Genomic DNA, 17639 nt, shown 5'->3' with positions numbered 1-17639 from the left:
ACACATTTTGTCATTGTTGCACTGATTGTAAAACTCTTAATGGTCAAAGCACAGACACCTAGAGGAACAGTACAATTGGAATATCATTTTGAAAAATTAAGATATCAAATCTTTTGTGAATAGCATTTGCTGGACAAGTTGTGCAAAGAAATAGAGAAGGATCTGCGACTTTCTGTGCATACTCATTTAAAGCTGGATGACCGAAACCCTTTCAGAGTTGGCATGAAAGACCTGGCCCTGTTTTTCTCTCTGAATCCAATTCGGTTTTTCAATCGTTTCATTGACATTCGAGGTTAGTGTTCTGCTTTCCTTCTTAGAGTCATATTCTTTATCTGTTCCCCCTAAATAACAAAAAAGAACCTTTGAGGGTATCTTTTTGGTGTTAGTTCATTTATTCTTTAATTCCTTTTGTTTCTTCATTTTTATTTCCCTTATTTTAAAGGAAGAAATTTAATGTTCAAAGAAAAGGTGTTTCCTTTTTAGTTTCTTTTCCTTTTTTACATTTTCATGAATCAATGTTTTTCTGTTTTTTTTTTTTTTATAGCTTATGTAACTCACTACCTAGACAAGACTTTCTACAATCTAACAACAGTAGCTCTTCATGACTGGGCCACTTACAGTGAAATGAGAAATTTAGCTACTCAGCGTTATGGATTGGTTATGACAGAGGCACATCTTCCTAGTCAGACTTTGGAACAGGTATAGTGTAAAATGTTTTTTTGCATAGTGTGATTACAGCATGATAACAGTATTTATATGAGAAATCTTTTTCTTTTTTATTAAGCGTGTGTTTATATTTCAAGAAAATACTTTCTATGTAAAACCTTATACTTGATAATAAAAAAAAAGAATGCTAATTTGCTTTATGAAAGAATTTACCACAGGCTTCCTGTTTATACTTTGCTTTTTGCTGAACATATGAAATATATATAGATTTAGAAACAGATTTTCAACAACATTTGGGTAGTGAGGTGACTGCAGAAGACTTGTAAAAAGTTTAGTCAAGGTCCCAGTTAAGCACTGTAAACCTAGATGTAATGAACTTCAAAACTGTAGGAAAAATGGTTTATATGAAATATATGATATAAATATAATGTAATCATTTTTATATGATTATAAATGTATTCTTAAAAGAAGGAGTGCAAAGAAACATTTAGCTTCACTAATTCAATGAGCTAATTTACAATATGGTACTATCTCATGAGTGCAGAAATTTGTTTTGGTTAATTTGCATGTAATTCTAAGATAATCCAGATAAATATTTACCAAAAAATATTTATGCAGTTTCCAAATTTGAGAGTCGTAATTTATCCTTTGTCCTAATGCATTTAGGGACCATTTCCAGGATCAGTTTGTATATCCTTTCATTCATTTATTAGTACATTTAGTATTTACTGAGAGCATGCTAGTCACTGAACTGTGGTTAGGGATACAAAAATAAATAGTATATTGGTATTGTGATGCTACTTTGGGCCCCAGTTAGAAAAGCTGTGGAACAATATGACACCAGTAGGTATTAGAGTTATAACTGAAGAATGATGGATTTCTTGATAGGTAACTTGTACCTAAAAGGATCTCTGGGAATGAAAGAGTAATGAGAGCTGTGGGATTAATCCAAACAGAACAATATTCACATTATAGGGGTACCAGAAGAAGAGACAAAGGGATAGATAGAAATTCTCTTTGAGGAAATAACTGTTGAAAACTTCCCCAATCTGGGGAAGGAAATAGACACTCAGGTCATGGAAGCTCAAAGATCCCCCAACAAAAGGAACCCTAGGAAGACATGATCAAGACATAAAATAATTAAAATGGCAAAGATCAAGGACAAGGAGAGAGTACTGAAAGCAGCCAGAGAGAGAAAAAAGATCACTTATAAAGGAAATTCCAGCAGGCTATCAGCAGACTTCTCAGCAGAAACCTTACAGGCCAGAAGGGAGTGTTATGATGTAGTTAATGTACTGAAACAGAAGGGCCTCCAACCAAGAATACTCTACCTGGCAAGATTATCATTTAAATTTGAAGCTGGGATTAAACAATTTCCAGGTAAGCAAAATTTGAGGGAATTCACCACCACTAAACTATTCCTACAGGATCTGTTAAAGGGACTGCTCTAGATGGAAATGCTCCTAAGGCTAAATAGCTGTCACCAGAGAAAATAAACCCACAGTAAATGTAGTAGACCCATTAATTACTAAGCAAATACTAAATTAAATCACCTACTCACAGAGTTAGTCAAGGGATACACAGAGTGATCTATATATAAAGTATGGAGGAGGAGGAAGAAAAGGGGAGGACAAAAAGTATCTTTAGATTATCTGTGAAATAGAGTAATCAGTGATTTAAGATAAACTGTTAGATTGTAAGGAAGCTATCCTTGAACCTTTGGTAACTACAAATCTAAAGCCTACAATGGCAATAAGTACATATCTATCGATAATCACCTAAAATGGAAATGGACTAAATGCACCAATCAAAAGACATAGAGTGGCAGAATAGATAAAACAACATGACCCATCTATATGCTGCCTACAAGAGACTCATTTCAAATTCAAAGACATACCCAGACTAAAAATGAAGGGTTGGAAAAAGATAATAGGGAGAGAAAAGCAAGAGTAGCAGTACTTATATCAGACAAAATATACAAAAACAAAGAAAGTAACGAGGACATTGCAGAATGATAAAGGAGTCAGTCCAACAGGAGGATATAACCATTATAAATATCTATGCACCCAATATAAGAGCACCTAAATATGTGAAACAAATATTAACAGAATTAAAGGGGTAAATAGAATGCAACACATTAATTTTAGGAAATTACATCAAGAGATCAACCAGACAGAAATAAGTAAGGAAACAGAAGCACTGAACAATACATTAGAACAGATGGATCTAATAGACAACTATAGAACATTCCACCCAAAAGCAGCAGTATATACATTCTTCTCAAGTGTTCATGGAATGTTTTCCAGAATAGATCACATACTAGGCCTTAAAAAGAGCCTCAATAAATAAAAAAGATTGAATTTGTACCAAAAAACTTCTCAGACCACAAAGGCAGAAATAAATTACACAAAACAAAAAAGCCTGCAAACACATGGAGGCTTAACAGCATGCTCCTAAATAATCAGTGATCAGTGACCAAATTAAAACAAAGATCAAGCTATATGGAGACAAATGAAAACAACAATTCAACAGCCCAAAACCTCTGGGATGCAGTGAAGGCAATTCTAAGAGGAAAGTATATAGTAATATAGGTGTAACTCAACAAACAAGAGCAACCCCAAATAAACAGTCTAAACTCAGAATTAAAGCAACTAGAAAAAGAACAGATGATGCCCAAAGTGAGTAGGAGGGATATAATAAAGATCAGAGCAGAAATAAATAAAATTGAGAAGAATAAAACAATAGAATCAATGAATGTTTTCAAAATGGCCATCCTACCAAAAGCAGTCTACAGATTCAGTGCAATCCCTATCAAAATACCAACAACATTCTTCAATGAACTAGAGCAAATAGTCTGAAATTCATATGGAAACACAACGATCCCAAATAGCCAAAGCAATACTGAGAAAGAAGAACAAAGCTGGGGGGGGGAGGATTATGCTCCCTGACTAAAAGCTCACAAAGCTGGGGGGGGATTATGTTCCCTGAGAAAGCCACAGTAATCGAAAACAATTTGGTACTGGTAAAAGACCAGACCCATAGATCAACAGAAGAGGATAGAAAGCCCAGATATAAACCCACACATATCTGGTCAATTCATATATGATAAAGGAGCCATAAATATACAATGGGGAAATGACAGCCTCTTCAACAAGTGGTGTTGGCAAAACTGGACAGCTACATGTAAGAGAATGAAATTGGATTATTGTCTAACTTCATACACAAAAGTAAACTCAAAATGGATCAAAGACCTGAGTGTAATTCATGAAACCATAAAACTCTTAGAAGAAAATACAGGGAAAATCTCTTGAATATAAACATAAGCAACTTTTTCTTGAACACATTTCCCTGGGCAAAGGAAACAAAATAAAAAATTATCAAGGGGTACTACATCAAACTAAAAAGCTTCTGTACAGCAAAGGACACCATCAGCAGAACAAAAAGGAATCCTATAGTATGGGAGAATATATTGGTAAATGATTTATCTGCTAAGGGGTTAACATCCAAAATATATAAAGAACTCACATGTCTCAACACCCAAAAAAAAAATAACCCAATTAGAAAATAGGTGGAGGATCTGTAGATTTCTCCAAAGAAGAAATAGGACGTCCAACAGGCACATGAAAAGATGCTCCAGATCACTAATCATCAGAGAAATGCAAATTAAAACCACAATGAGATAGCACCTCACACCAATTAGGATGGCCACTATCCGAAAGACAAGAAACAACAAATGCTCTTGAGTATGTGGAGAAAGGGGAACCATCCTACACTGTTGGTGGGAATGTAAATTAGTTCAACCATTGTGGAAAGCAATATGGAGGTTCCTCAAAAAACTAAAAATAGAAACACCATTTGACCCAGGAATTCCACTTGTAGGAATTTACCCAAAGAAAACAAGATCCCTGATGCAAAAAGACATATGCACCCCTTGTTTATTGCTGCAGTATTTACAATAGCCAAGATATGGAAGCACCCTGTGTCCATCAGTAGATGAATGGATAAAGACGATGTGGTACACATATACAATGGAATATTATTCAGCCATAAAAAGAAAAGAAATCCATTTGCAACAACATGGATGGATCTAGAGGGTACTATGCTTAGTGAAATAAGCCAGGTGGAGAAAGACAAGTACCAAATGATTTCACTCATTTGTGGAGTATAAAAACGAAGCAAAACAGAGGAACAAAATAGCAGTAGACTCAGAGACATGAGAAGGGACTAGTGATCACCAAAGGAGAGGGGTTGGGGATGGTGGGGAGGGAGGGAAAAGGGAATTAAGGGGCACCATAATTCACAGTCACAGTAAAGGTAGGTCATGGGGGAGGCAGTACAGCACCGAGAAGACAATTAATGACTGTAATATCTTACTATGTTGATAGACTGACCACAGTGGAGGGGGTGAGGACTTGATAATATGGGTGACTGTTGAAACCACTGTGTTGTTTATGTGAAACCATCATAAGATTGTATATCAATGATATTTTAATAAAAATAATAATAATTAAGGAGCTGAGGAATGAAATTAAAAAAGAATGGTGGGGAAATGGTTGTGAGTCATGGGTCTTTGAAATTTTAAGCTTAAATATTTCTATCTACTCAAGAGGGATAACAAACAGCTAGCTTTCCCCAGTGAAATAGTCCTCATCGTACATGTCAGAAGGGTCTTTTAACCTTTGGTCATACCTTTTGCATGGTTGTTCTTTAAAAATATTGGGAAACTTAATATAAACAGTAAGTCACTATATTGATGTAAATTTAACTGTCTTATTAAACTAATGTTTAATAGAACTTTTGTGTGGATTGTTTTTAGGGCCTGGATGTTTTGGAAATTATGAGAAACATTCATATATTTGTGTCTCGATACCTCTATAATCTTAATAATCAGGTGAGTGGGTTTTAGAAATTTTTTAAAAATGTGGGTGGATATATAATAGGGAGGCTGTGAGAGGGAATGAAGTGAAAATTAGTAAAATAAAGCAAAAATAATTGTTTAGAGATCATCTTGTCTGTATTCCTTTACTTTGTTTTATCTTCTTGAATGACTTCCCAAATTAAATTATCTTTACTGAAATATTATGAAATTTTCTTTGGATAACTGACCAGTGTTTGCTATGGATTGTGTTGTTACTTAGCAGAAATTTGTTTCATTGCAGATTTTTATTGAACGAACAAGCAATAACAAACATTTGAACACTATTAATATTCGGCATATTGCTAATTCAATTCGAACACATGGCACAGGAATCATGAATACAACAGTAAGAACCTTTTTTGGGGGTTTGGGTGGGTAAAAGATTCCTGTTTAACTTGGTGGTTTGGGAAAATCGTATTCTCATAGAATATTCTGCTAAATACACACTCCTACTTATTTATATTACACCTGAATTTCCATTTTTCTGGTTGATTTAATTAAAATGTCTCACAAAATTGTGTTGGATGTGATGGAAACTGTGATGCAAAAGGCACTTCATAATATCTTACAGTGTCGGTCATTATATATAGCATTGGAGGTTTGAGAACATCGGCATAAATACATGAATCTGTGTGGACTGTCTGGTATTTTCTGGAAGTAGCTTTTGAAGGCAAATCATTGATAAATTTATTTAACATAAGCCATGTTCTTTTTTCAGGGGGGCTTACTGATGATTTGATAATCCATAAAAATAATTTACTAAAAATATTTTGAGTCTTAGAAATGGACATTCAGTCACCGGGGGGAATGACTTGAACTTGTATGCTGTTTTCCTTTTGTGGCAAAAGAGAAGTGTTTGAATTTACCTGGTTTTCAGGGCACACTGAATTTCTCCTTGCAGGAAGAACAATGTGAACGCTTAAATAGTAAAAATAGAACTAAGCATATTGGGAAGTGAGGAAGCAGGGAGAAGTTATGACTGGGAAGTTACATAGGAACCACTTTAGTTTGGGGGGGAGCCATTGAAGTATTTGAGCTGTTAAGTAATGTGATTGGAGCTCTGCTTTAGTGGTTATCAAAATAGAAATGGGACATAGAGTTTCAAATTTAAAATAAGGAGTTATCCTTGTAGAGATCATTTCTGAGTCTTCTGGGATAAATAAACTCTTCTTTGACCTCATCTGTCAAACACTCATTCACGTAACAGATATAATTATGCACATGCATTGTATGTCTTAGGTGCTGTGGTGGGCAGTAGGGTAAAGAAAACAGGTATTTCCTGGCTCTCATAGTGATTACACTCTAGCCGGGAATGTAGTAATCACACAAATGAATGTAAATTCCTGATGTCTGATGGTGATAAAGTGAGCACAGAAATAAGATCAAGGCTGGCTGTTATCCATTGATAAGACTGGGAAGGATAAAGAAGAGACCACACTTCAAGTAAGACTACTACTACTAAGGAGATGGAGAAAAAGCTGTGTTTAAGCCACAAGAAACATTCTGAGAAAGCACCCATTTCTGTAATTGGGTAATACATTTGCCAAAACAACAACATTTGAGGGTAGTGGGGATTAAAATTAATATAGGGTTTCCATCAATGGGTTAGAATTAATCTTACATTATTTTGCCTACTTGGCTCAAATCCTACTTTTTCAGGGTTTTATGAGTTTAGGTCAGCACCCATACATCTCATTTAAGAAAGCATTGCAGTTGAGATTTAAGAACTTATTTAACATATACTTGTTTAAAATGTCTGTCACACCTGCTAGAATATAAATTTCATGATGACAAGGACTATGTCTAGCATGAGAGCAGGCACATTGCCTTGCACACTTAGGAAGTGCTCAATATATGGATAAGCAATTGAGTGTTTACTGTCTTGCTTCAGGAAAGTTCAAAGAGCACCATGTTCCTTACTTTAGTATCATTCTGGATATGTAAGTTAGTAGTAAGTAATCTTATAGATGGAGGAACATAGAACCTGACTGTGGTTTATAACTTAAAAACTAGAGTTTTGAATCTGGTTTTGTGATTCTCAGTATAGCTCTTACTATGAGAGTATTTTCCATTTTTTTCTTTTTTTCCTTTAGTGTAATAAAAGTATTTAAGTGGAGCTTAAAGTTCTGTAAGCTTGGGTAATGAAGTTCATTTATTTAACTGTTTTAGGTCCTGTGTAAATTAAACTTTATAAATATAAGATACTTAATAAATAGATATTACACATTCTAAGTAAATAAAATAAATAATTGTTATTCAGTAACATGATTTGAAATTAATTTTTATATTAACTTTTTCCACTTATTTAAATTTTAATTTTATAGGTTAATATCACCTACCAGTTTTTGAAAAAGAAGTTCTATATATTTAGCCAATTTATGTATGATGAACATATCAAATCCAGATTGATTAAAGATATTCGGTTTTTCAGGGAAATCAAGGACCAAAATGATCATAAGGTATTTTTACATACTCTTTTTAAAATAGTTTGATTCAGCTGTTGAGTCTTATAGCAAATGTTTATGCTAAAATTCATGAGGATCTCTGGTGGTGTAGTTTTCTTCATTATTTTTCACATAATGTCTCCTAGGTGTGGCTTCCAAGTTTCTTGTATTTTTCCCTACAGTTTCTCACTTTGCATTCTCTGTAGGCTAAAGTGTAAGGAAAAGTTAAATAAACAATGTAGCCAGTTGTTACTTTTTAAAAGTTATTAAAAAAAAAATACATACTCATTTTGAAATATTTAAATATTATAGAGTGCATAAACCATATGTCCTCCCAGTTCCATTTTCTGGAGGCAGTTGCTGTTAACAGCAATTAATGTGATGCCTGTCAGTTGTCTGTCTGATACACATACATACTTGGACGTACATATATTGCTTTTTTCCCTAACAAAAATGGAGCAATACTATACATACTGTTTTGCATTGTGCTTATTACACGTTAGTACATGTGGATCCACCTCATTAATTTTAAGAGTTAATAGTTAAGATGTATATACCATAGCTTATTTAACCTTCTGCTGATGACAGTTTCAGTGTTAACGAATACAGTTAACATCCTTACACATTGATCTCTGTTTATTCAGAGACTATTTCTGAAAGACAGATTTCTTGAAGAGACATTCATAGGGCAAAGAATATGAGTATTTAAAATTCTGATACATTCTAAAATTCTGATACATTACCAAACATTCTAAAAATGCATCACCAGTTGACATTCCCACCTATAATTTATAAGAACATTATTTTCCTTTCATCTTCTAGGCTGAGTTTTCCCACAGTGAAGAGAAGAATTGTTAACTGGTAACAGAGTACAGAGGCATGTAGCCATGTGGATAGAGAACCAACAGGCTTAGATGGGTCTTATATTTGATTCGCCACATCCAGAACTACTTTAATTCCCTTCATAAGCATCACCTAGTTCCAACCCTCCTTTATACTAGTCAGTTTTCTTCAATGTCAGAGCAGCCAAATACTACTTTTCTTAGTAAAATGATAAGATTAAAAATTCATTATCAATAGAGAGTTGTATTGACTGTGTCATTTTTATTGGAGCAGAAATTACCTGTATTCAGAGAAATAATCATACAATTTGAAATAATTGTTATTTGTTATTAATAAAAATGAGTAACTTCCTAAGTCTTTTATTCAGCTAACACTTGAAAATTCACTTTTCACTGGTGATGGTAACTAGAAATTTTAACTAGTGTGTACTATTTAGGAAGGAATTTGTTTATATAAGTCCCTAATACCTATTCAGCTCACAGAAACTTGTCGCAAATCTCTAACCAAATGTTTCTAGGAGGAATTGGTTTCTTCTATCTATCTATAGAGTAGTTGAGTGTGGTAGCATTAACAATTACTTCCCATAAGAAATTTAATTTATATTGACCTAAACATTGGTAGATTTTGTGTTAAAAATTTTTTTCACTATACTTGCGTGTTTTTTTAAGCACAGTGGAAATACAAAATTGGAAAGGAAAGTGGTATTAGCATGGTTGATTTGATAGGCATTTTATGGTTTAAGGGGCTTCATTAACAAAGATAGTCTTTAAATTCTCTCTCCAGTATCCTTTTGAAAGAGCAGAAAAGTTCAATCGAGGCATCAGAAAACTTGGAATAACCCCAGAGGGACAAAGCTACCTTGATCAGTTCAGGCAACTCATCAGCCAAATTGGTAAGTTATTTTAAAGGTTTTGGGAAATAAAGTACAGATCGCAAGAATTTATCTCACTAATTAAGTAGCTCATATGAAGAAATAACTTGTGAGTACCTGAGTTCATTTTCTTTTCAAGTATGATTAGACTGTTGGTGCAGAAATAATTTCATAGATGATCAACTAACATAAATTAAAACCTCTTCAATTAAATTAAAAATATATTTAATAACTCATCTGAAAGTCCATATTCATGATAAACAGTCAATTGGTAACTATTTATTGGATACCTACTCTGTTCAAGGCACTGTTTTGGGCTTTTAAATGATGCTTCCTCAAGTTACAGCCTAAATGCAAAGGTACAGAATACTTATGTGAAAAATTAATAATATAAGTTAATAAATTTATTGGAAGGTGAAATATTGAGTGTTTTAATTTTTCTGTGCTACATTGTTTCACCTTTATATATAATTTCTTGAGTTGTCTCTTTGTCTTATAACTTGTAGAACTTGTCTTCTGAAATATGTCACATTATATTTAAAAGAAAGAACAGCATAAAAAAATAATCATATATTAACAAAACTTTATTTGAGCTTTTCACATACATTACCTCTACTAATGTCTTCAAAATAACCTTGTGAGATAGATATGTAATGATTTTTTTAAAAATAAAAAATGTAGAATCAAATGAATGCAGTTGGCCCATGAACAACACAGTTTTGAACTGTGTGGGCCCACATACATGGATTTTTTTCAGTAGATAAATATTGGAAATTACTTTGGGGATTTGAGACAATTTGAAAAAAAATTTTCCTTTCTCTAGCTTTATTGTAAGAATACAGTATATAATACATAAAGCATACAAAATATGTGTTAACTGTTTATGTTATTGGTAAGGCTTCTAGTGAATAGCAGGCTAGTGGTTAAGTTTTGGGGGGTCAAAGGTTACATGAAGATTCAAGTTCTCAGAGGGTCAGTACCCCTAACACTCCTGTTGTGTGAGGGTCAGCTATAAGTGGTGTTGCTGGGACTTAGACCAGGGTTTTTGACTTTCAGTCCAAAGGTGTTTTACATTCTTCACAGTTGTAGACACCAAACAGTTAGTAAATTCTTATTGACTATAATTTGTTAAAATTATAAGCCTCCTGAGATTCATTCATTTATCAAACCTTTATTAAGAATATATTACACCAAATATTCTTCTAGATGCTAAGGGTACAAATAGCCCTTGTTCACAAGGGGCTTTAAATTTACTACTGGGAAAGATATCATAAGCATTTAGTTCTAGAATAAAGTCACTGAACACTAGCTTAAGTTTTATAAATTAATTTGCATATTAAACATTTCTATTATGTATTAGTACATGAACTTAGAGAATTTTACCTTTGTAGATTTTTGAATAATTTAGTAATGAGGCATTGTCAGATCATTATTCTTTTCTTCATAGAGACATTTGATGACATTTTAGATTGCAAAATTCTGAAGCAATCGTTCTTAATCCTTTTTGAGAATCTGGTGAAAACTCTGGATTGGTTCCCCAGAACAATGCCCATATGCACATGCACATATTACTTTGCATATAGTATACCAGAGTTCAGGGGCTTAGAGTCTATGGCCCTCAGATTAAGAGCTGCTTTTCTAGAGCAGTGTTGCTTAAAACTTGTTTTATTCACATGCCAATATCAGAGGGTTTTTTTGCCATGTGAATACTACCTGTACTATTACTTATTTCATGTTTTTATATTTTTTAAAGTATAGTTTTGTCCTATGAAATAATCATTAAGTCATGAACTTAGTACTAGTTATTTTCCCCTTATATCAAAATACACAGTTATATCCAATACACAAAAAATACTGTCACCTCAGATGCCACCAGGATATATTCCACAATTGGTGAATAATATCGTTTTCACTTTGTTCCAGCATTTTATTACTCTCTTCTTAAAAAAAATAAATTCTTTATCTCTTATTATAAAACATTATAATATGCTTTTGAGTCTGTTAAGTATCTTGAGAAAGGAGTAAGGAATCTCAGAGCTGGGAGCAAAATGAGAAATCCTTTTGCCTAATAAGCTGCCTGCTGAAATAACAACAACCAAAACACTGACATTTATTGAACATTTACTATTGCCAGGGCTGTCCTGAGTGCTTTATATGCTCTACTAACTCATAAAACTCACAAGGCTATGAAACATTATTTCCATTCATTCATTCCACAGATATTTGTAGAGGATATCAAGGTGCTGGTGATATATGTGACAATAAACAAAGTCTCTGCCCCTTTAGAGCTTAACAAAAAATGAAGAGACTGCAATAAAAAGTTTATAACTTGACCTAGGTCTTACAGCTAAAAAGTGGCAGAGTCCAGATTTGAACTGAAGTAGTCTGGCTTCAGATATCTGCTCTTAACTGCCATTCTGTACTTGCTTCTCACTGGCACATTTTTGATAAGCCAGATACTGGTCTGACAATTTGGAGGAAAACAATGAAACTAGATGTTTGAGTTTCCCATGATGCTTAGTAAGGAAACATTTTAACATGATCTCTTTTATTGGGATAGGCCTAAAAATAGATTCAGTGATACCTGCTTTGAGGGTTGTTAAAAACATCAGATGGTAATGCATAAAGCATAAAACATACATTACTGTGATGATGTGAAATATTAACTGCTTCTTATCTCCTTGTCTGTTCTTCCTCCCAAGTAATACAATTTAGTTGAGCAATATATATTGAATTCCTACTATATGCCAGAACATGTTGGCTCTAGGGATGGAGCAGTGAAGAAAACAAAAGCTGTATCACAGGTCTTGCTTTCGTGTTGGGGGAGACAAAAAGATACAGAATAATTCATTGATAGGTACTGGGTGTGTAGATGCAATGGGGCTTGGCAGTGCTATACAGTGATGGCCAGGAAAGCCTATAAGGAGTTGACATTGAGCAGGAACCTAAATAAAGAAGTAATAAGCCATGTGAATATCCAGGGAAAGAGTATACCAGGCAGAGGTGATGATAAGTGCAAAAGCCCTGAGTTGTCTTAGCATTTTGGGGAAATAGGGGCTTGAATGGAGTTAGTGCAGACCTGAGTGGTAAGGCATGATAACAGAACAGCAGCAGGGGGCAAGATCATTTGAAGCTGTGTTGACCATAAAAGGAATTTGGATTTCATTCTGAGATGGAAAGCCATTAAAGAGTTTTCAGAAAAGGAATGATATGCTCCTACTTAGTTTTAAAAGCACTGCCACCTGCTATGTAGATGAAAGATTGGGAGTAGGATGCTCCAAGTGGCAGCAGAGAAGTCAGACTATTGCATATTGCAGTGGTCTGGGCAAGAGGTACAGATGGTTTGGAATAGGGTGGTAACTGAGAAGGTGGTGAAGAGTAGTTGGATTCTGGCTGGAAGAGCCAGCATAATTTGCCCGTTGATTAGATAAAAGTGAAAGAAAGGACTCAGGGATGGCTTCAGGGCATTTGGCCCAAGCAACTGGGAGGATAGAATTGTCAGTTTCTGAGATGGGAAATATAACTGGGGGTGAAGATCTTGGGTTTAACTTGAACATAGTAAATTAAAGTTTCTTCTTAGACATGTTGTAGGTATAGGCATAGGATAAAAAAAGCCTAGAGTAGGCCAGACTGGAGATACAAGTTTGTAAGGTAGCAAATAAAAATTTCTTGATAACAATTTCAGCTTTGTGTGTGTGTGTGTGTGTATGTTTGAGACAAAGGGTGAAGAAGTTATTAATATGGTAATTTTAAAATATAGTGCGCATTTAATGAATTTAGCTTATTGAATGAGTTACATTTAAAAATATTTACTATAGATATATATACATATGTACATTTATATTTTGAGTGCACAAATATGTAAGTTTTTATGGAGCAAGAACTGAAGTAAAATACAGAATGTTTTGATGCCCAGGAGTGGAGAACTTGTAATTCACTTGGTATATAACAGTATTCCTGATTATTAGAGTTTTGAGTTATTTGTGTAAATATCTTTTTTTGTGTGGTTTTTTAGGTAATGCTATGGGTTATGTACGAATGGTAAGATCTGGTGGCCTTCACTGTAGCAGCAATGCCATTAGGTATGGATGCAAACATCATTTTTGCCTTGCTTTTATGGCACTAAAAATTTTTGTTACTTAAATCTATCTTTGTCAGTAATATAGAAGTTTCTTTTCTTGTTGATACATTTTGAGATAAAATGTGGAAGAAAACTCAATTCTACTTAAAATTTTCTCAACTTTTAAGACTATAGCATACCTTTTTTAGTTGAAATATAGGTGATATACAATAATATATGGTTTTAAATGTACAACATAGGGATTTGACAATTACATACATAACTTAAATGCTCACCATGGTAAGTGTAGTATCTCTCAACATACAAGAAATTACAGTACTATTGACTATATTCCCTATGCTGTACTTCTACCCCTGTGACTGATTTATTTTATAATTGGAAGTTTGTACCGCTTTATCCTCCTCACCTATTTAGCCCATCCCCCAACCTTTCTTCCCTGACAGGGCAAACAGTCCATTCTCTGTGTTTATGAGTTATGTCTGTTTTGCTTGTTAATTTGTTTTGTTTTTTAGCTTCCACATATAAGTGCAATGTGGTAGTTGTCATTCTCCGTCTGAGTCATTTCACTTAGCACAACACCCTCTAAGTCCATCCATGTTGTTGCAAATGGCAGGATTTTATTATTTTTTGTGGCTGAGTAATATTCCATTGTGTATATGTACCACATCTTCTTTAACCATTCATTTATCAGTGGATGCTTAGGTTGCTTCCATATCTTGGCTATTATAAATAATGCTGCGGTAAGCATAGGAGTGCCTGTATTTTTTCAACTTAGTGATTTTTGCCTTCTTTGGGTAAATTCTCACAAGTGGAATTACTGGGTCATAGCGTATTTCTATTTTTAGTGTTTTGAGAGAGCTCCATACTGCTTTCCATAATAGCTGCACCAGTTACATTCTCATTAACAGTAAAACTACACTAGGCCTTTGAAAATATTTCTCTTAAAAATATAATTTGACAGTACAGTTGGTGAATGGTTCTCAAGATTACATAATTATAAGGCTTAATATTTGATTATATCTAAAATTCAATTTTGGAACTCAAGTGGTGATATTAATATATAATATACCTAGAATGCAAAGTTCTTTCCAAATATATAGTTGGAAAACTTAAGAGTCGTATAAGTACCATGTTCATATTTGTGTCAATTGCACATATTTAACTTGTCTTACTAAATTTTTTCCCAAATTCTTTAGATTTGTGCCTGATCTTGAAGATATTGTAAATTTTGAAGAACTAGTAAAAGAAGAGGGTCTTGCAGAAGAAACATTAAAAGCAGCGAGGTAATCTAATTTTAGAATAACCTGAATTTGGAGATTTAAAAAGTATATGCTTATAAAAAAAACACTAAAGAGAAGACTACAGGGTATTATATAAATCTGTATGTCAGTGTTTTTATTATACAAGCTATGGTGTCAGTTTATAAAATACTTTTTAAAAAACTACAGTATTCTTCATAAAAAAAAAACTACAGTATTCTCACATCTTTCCAACTTTACTGCAAAAGGATCTTTTAGAACATGCAAATATATTAGCCACTAGTCACATGTGGCTATTGAGGACCTGAAATGTGACTAGTTCAAATTGAAATGTGCTAATGCATAAAGTACATAACTAATTTTGAGGATTTAGCATAAAAATAGCAAAATAGCTCATTACCTGTCTTGTTTTTTAATTTTTATTTGCCAGCACTGTTCTAGAATACCAGTCCTTCATTTTGTGTAATACAGAGCAGCAATCCTAGCATACGTAGCTGTTGAACACTTGAAATAAGGCAAATGGGACAGAGGAACTGAATTTAAAATTTATTTCATGTAAATTTAAATAGCTTATGCCTATCTTATGGGACAGTGCAGACTTACAGACTTGAGTAAGTAGTGATTTTGGAACATAATTTAAAACTTGAGAGGCATGAAAAATTGTTAAATTTTTTAGAAAACTAAGTTTTAATAGTAACTATAAGCTAGCTGATTGACTCAGTCATGAAGGGGCATCTCAGGGCAAAGTGGAGGCAATTTAATATTAAAAAAATAATGGTAGAAATTGAAGATACTGAATAAAAAAAGAAACCATAAGTCATAATGATAATAGAGGTTGGAAGAGCAGAGGTAAAGTTCCTTTTTACAGAAGAATGCCAGCTAATAATATAGGAGGGATGAGGAAATTTAAGGGAAAAAGAATCACTATTTTGCAGCTACTTCTGTAATACTAGAAATCAGATAAAGATCGTCAGTGGATTCTTACAAACATTTTATGAGAACCAAGTATTCATTCACTATCAAAAATCTATAAATTGCGTATTAATCACCAAGGGGAAGCTATCTTTACAATGGAGAGATTGATGTATTCTTCCTTAACGAAGTGATTAGAGCATCACCAGTAACAGAACACACTGACGTTATGTGGCCTCCTGATGCAATGTAATGGCAAATGCCTATGTTGTATTCTTGCCAGAAATATTTTCTCTGAATTTTTTTTTACGAGACCATATGAGAATGTGGGCATCCCATGAAACACCTGGCCTAGACCGTTAAAAAATGTCAACTGTCACAGAAAGACAAAAAAGGCAAGGAGACTTAGATTAAGGAGACTAAGGAGACCTGAAAGCCAAATGCAATGGGTGATCCTTAAGTCATATTCTAGATAAGGAAAAACATAGCTGTAAAGGACATTTGGGGGATAAGTGTAGAAATTTGAACATATATTTCATATTAGATAATACCATTTAATTTTTGGATGTAAAGTTTTGTGGCTTTATAGGAGAATGTCCTGGTTCTTAACAGATTCATACTAAAGTGTATGTGGGCTAATTGACATGAGGTCTGCAACATGTGGGCTCTTTTAAGGGAAAAAAACAAATGTGACAAAATGTTAAAGGGTAAATCTAGTTGAAGGGTGTATAGGTGTTCATTATGCTATATTTTAATTTTTTGATAGGCTTGAAATTTTTTTAATGAAAAAAGAAAATACACTGGACAGTGTGTGTGTATTTCTATGAGAATAAGGCCCCAACACAGATTTGCTCTGAAATATCCTGTTTGGTTCTTTGCCAAGTTAAAGAAGCCATAAAATAAGAAGGCAGTTAATAAACTGTTTGAAGTTATGTGCCCTTAAATGATTAAAGCTAGTTCATGGCCTTTATATCAAAGAAGAAAACCAGATTTTTACCTGTTAAAGCATATCATTCATTTGAAAATTAATGACCTTTAAAAAACATTTTGAAGCAGTTCAAGGAGGTCAGAGAGTAGGATATCGTCTTTTAAGATCTCTAGGGTAAAGCTGTCTCTGCTAATTGCAAGGTCCAGATTTGTGCAAGAGAATGGAAGACTGACATCACATCAAGTGAGGGAAAGTTCATGGCAGGGGAAGTCAAGGAGTTGTAGGATTATGACAATGAATTGATTATCTAAATGGACAGTGAAATCTTCCAGAATAATGGAGGAGAACTGGAGCAGGTATCATAGTCTGAGATAGATAAATGTAGGGCAGTGGTTTAAAAGGTCAGTGGATACCTGCATTCAGGGGCGAGTAATTGGGTAGTTGGATATAGTTGGATCATGTGAATCTCAAAGAGATTTCTACCATGTAACGGTAGGGGAGTAATAATTTGAAAGTGGCAGTAGCTATACATGAGGGAAGCAGGAGAAAAAACAACTGTTTTTGAAGGTTGAATGAGAAGCCAAGTTCTTGAAAAAGACCAGTTTTCAGTTGAGGTAATGTTTGTATACATTGTTATAGTAGTGTTAGGGAAAAAGTTTAGATGGAGGAATTTAGTTACAATGAAATGGGTTTCTGCAGGGTGCATTGTGGGAAGAA

General features: G+C 33.8%; 1 protein-coding gene across 4 annotated transcripts in view; it reads left to right on the top strand.

Annotated features, from left to right (window-relative positions):
• WASHC4 (WASH complex subunit 4) overlaps positions 1–17639 on the top strand; it is a 58207-nt gene that overhangs the window by 32228 nt on the left and 8340 nt on the right. For all 4 annotated transcript variants that reach the window (XM_036891411.2, XM_036891408.2, XM_036891407.2 and 1 more), the window contains exons 21-28: positions 124–292; positions 545–699; positions 5483–5557; positions 5826–5930; positions 7909–8043; positions 9655–9763; positions 13758–13824; positions 15020–15106. In XM_036891411.2, the coding sequence (XP_036747306.2) occupies positions 124–292; positions 545–699; positions 5483–5557; positions 5826–5930; positions 7909–8043; positions 9655–9763; positions 13758–13824; positions 15020–15106 (902 nt within the window). The remainder of the gene's footprint in view (positions 1–123; positions 293–544; positions 700–5482; positions 5558–5825; positions 5931–7908; positions 8044–9654; positions 9764–13757; positions 13825–15019; positions 15107–17639) is intronic.

Source organism: Manis pentadactyla, chromosome 10, assembly GCF_030020395.1.
Source record: "Manis pentadactyla isolate mManPen7 chromosome 10, mManPen7.hap1, whole genome shotgun sequence".
NCBI classification, from domain to species: Eukaryota; Metazoa; Chordata; class Mammalia; order Pholidota; family Manidae; genus Manis; species Manis pentadactyla.
This window is presented reverse-complemented; position numbering and strand designations above follow the sequence as displayed.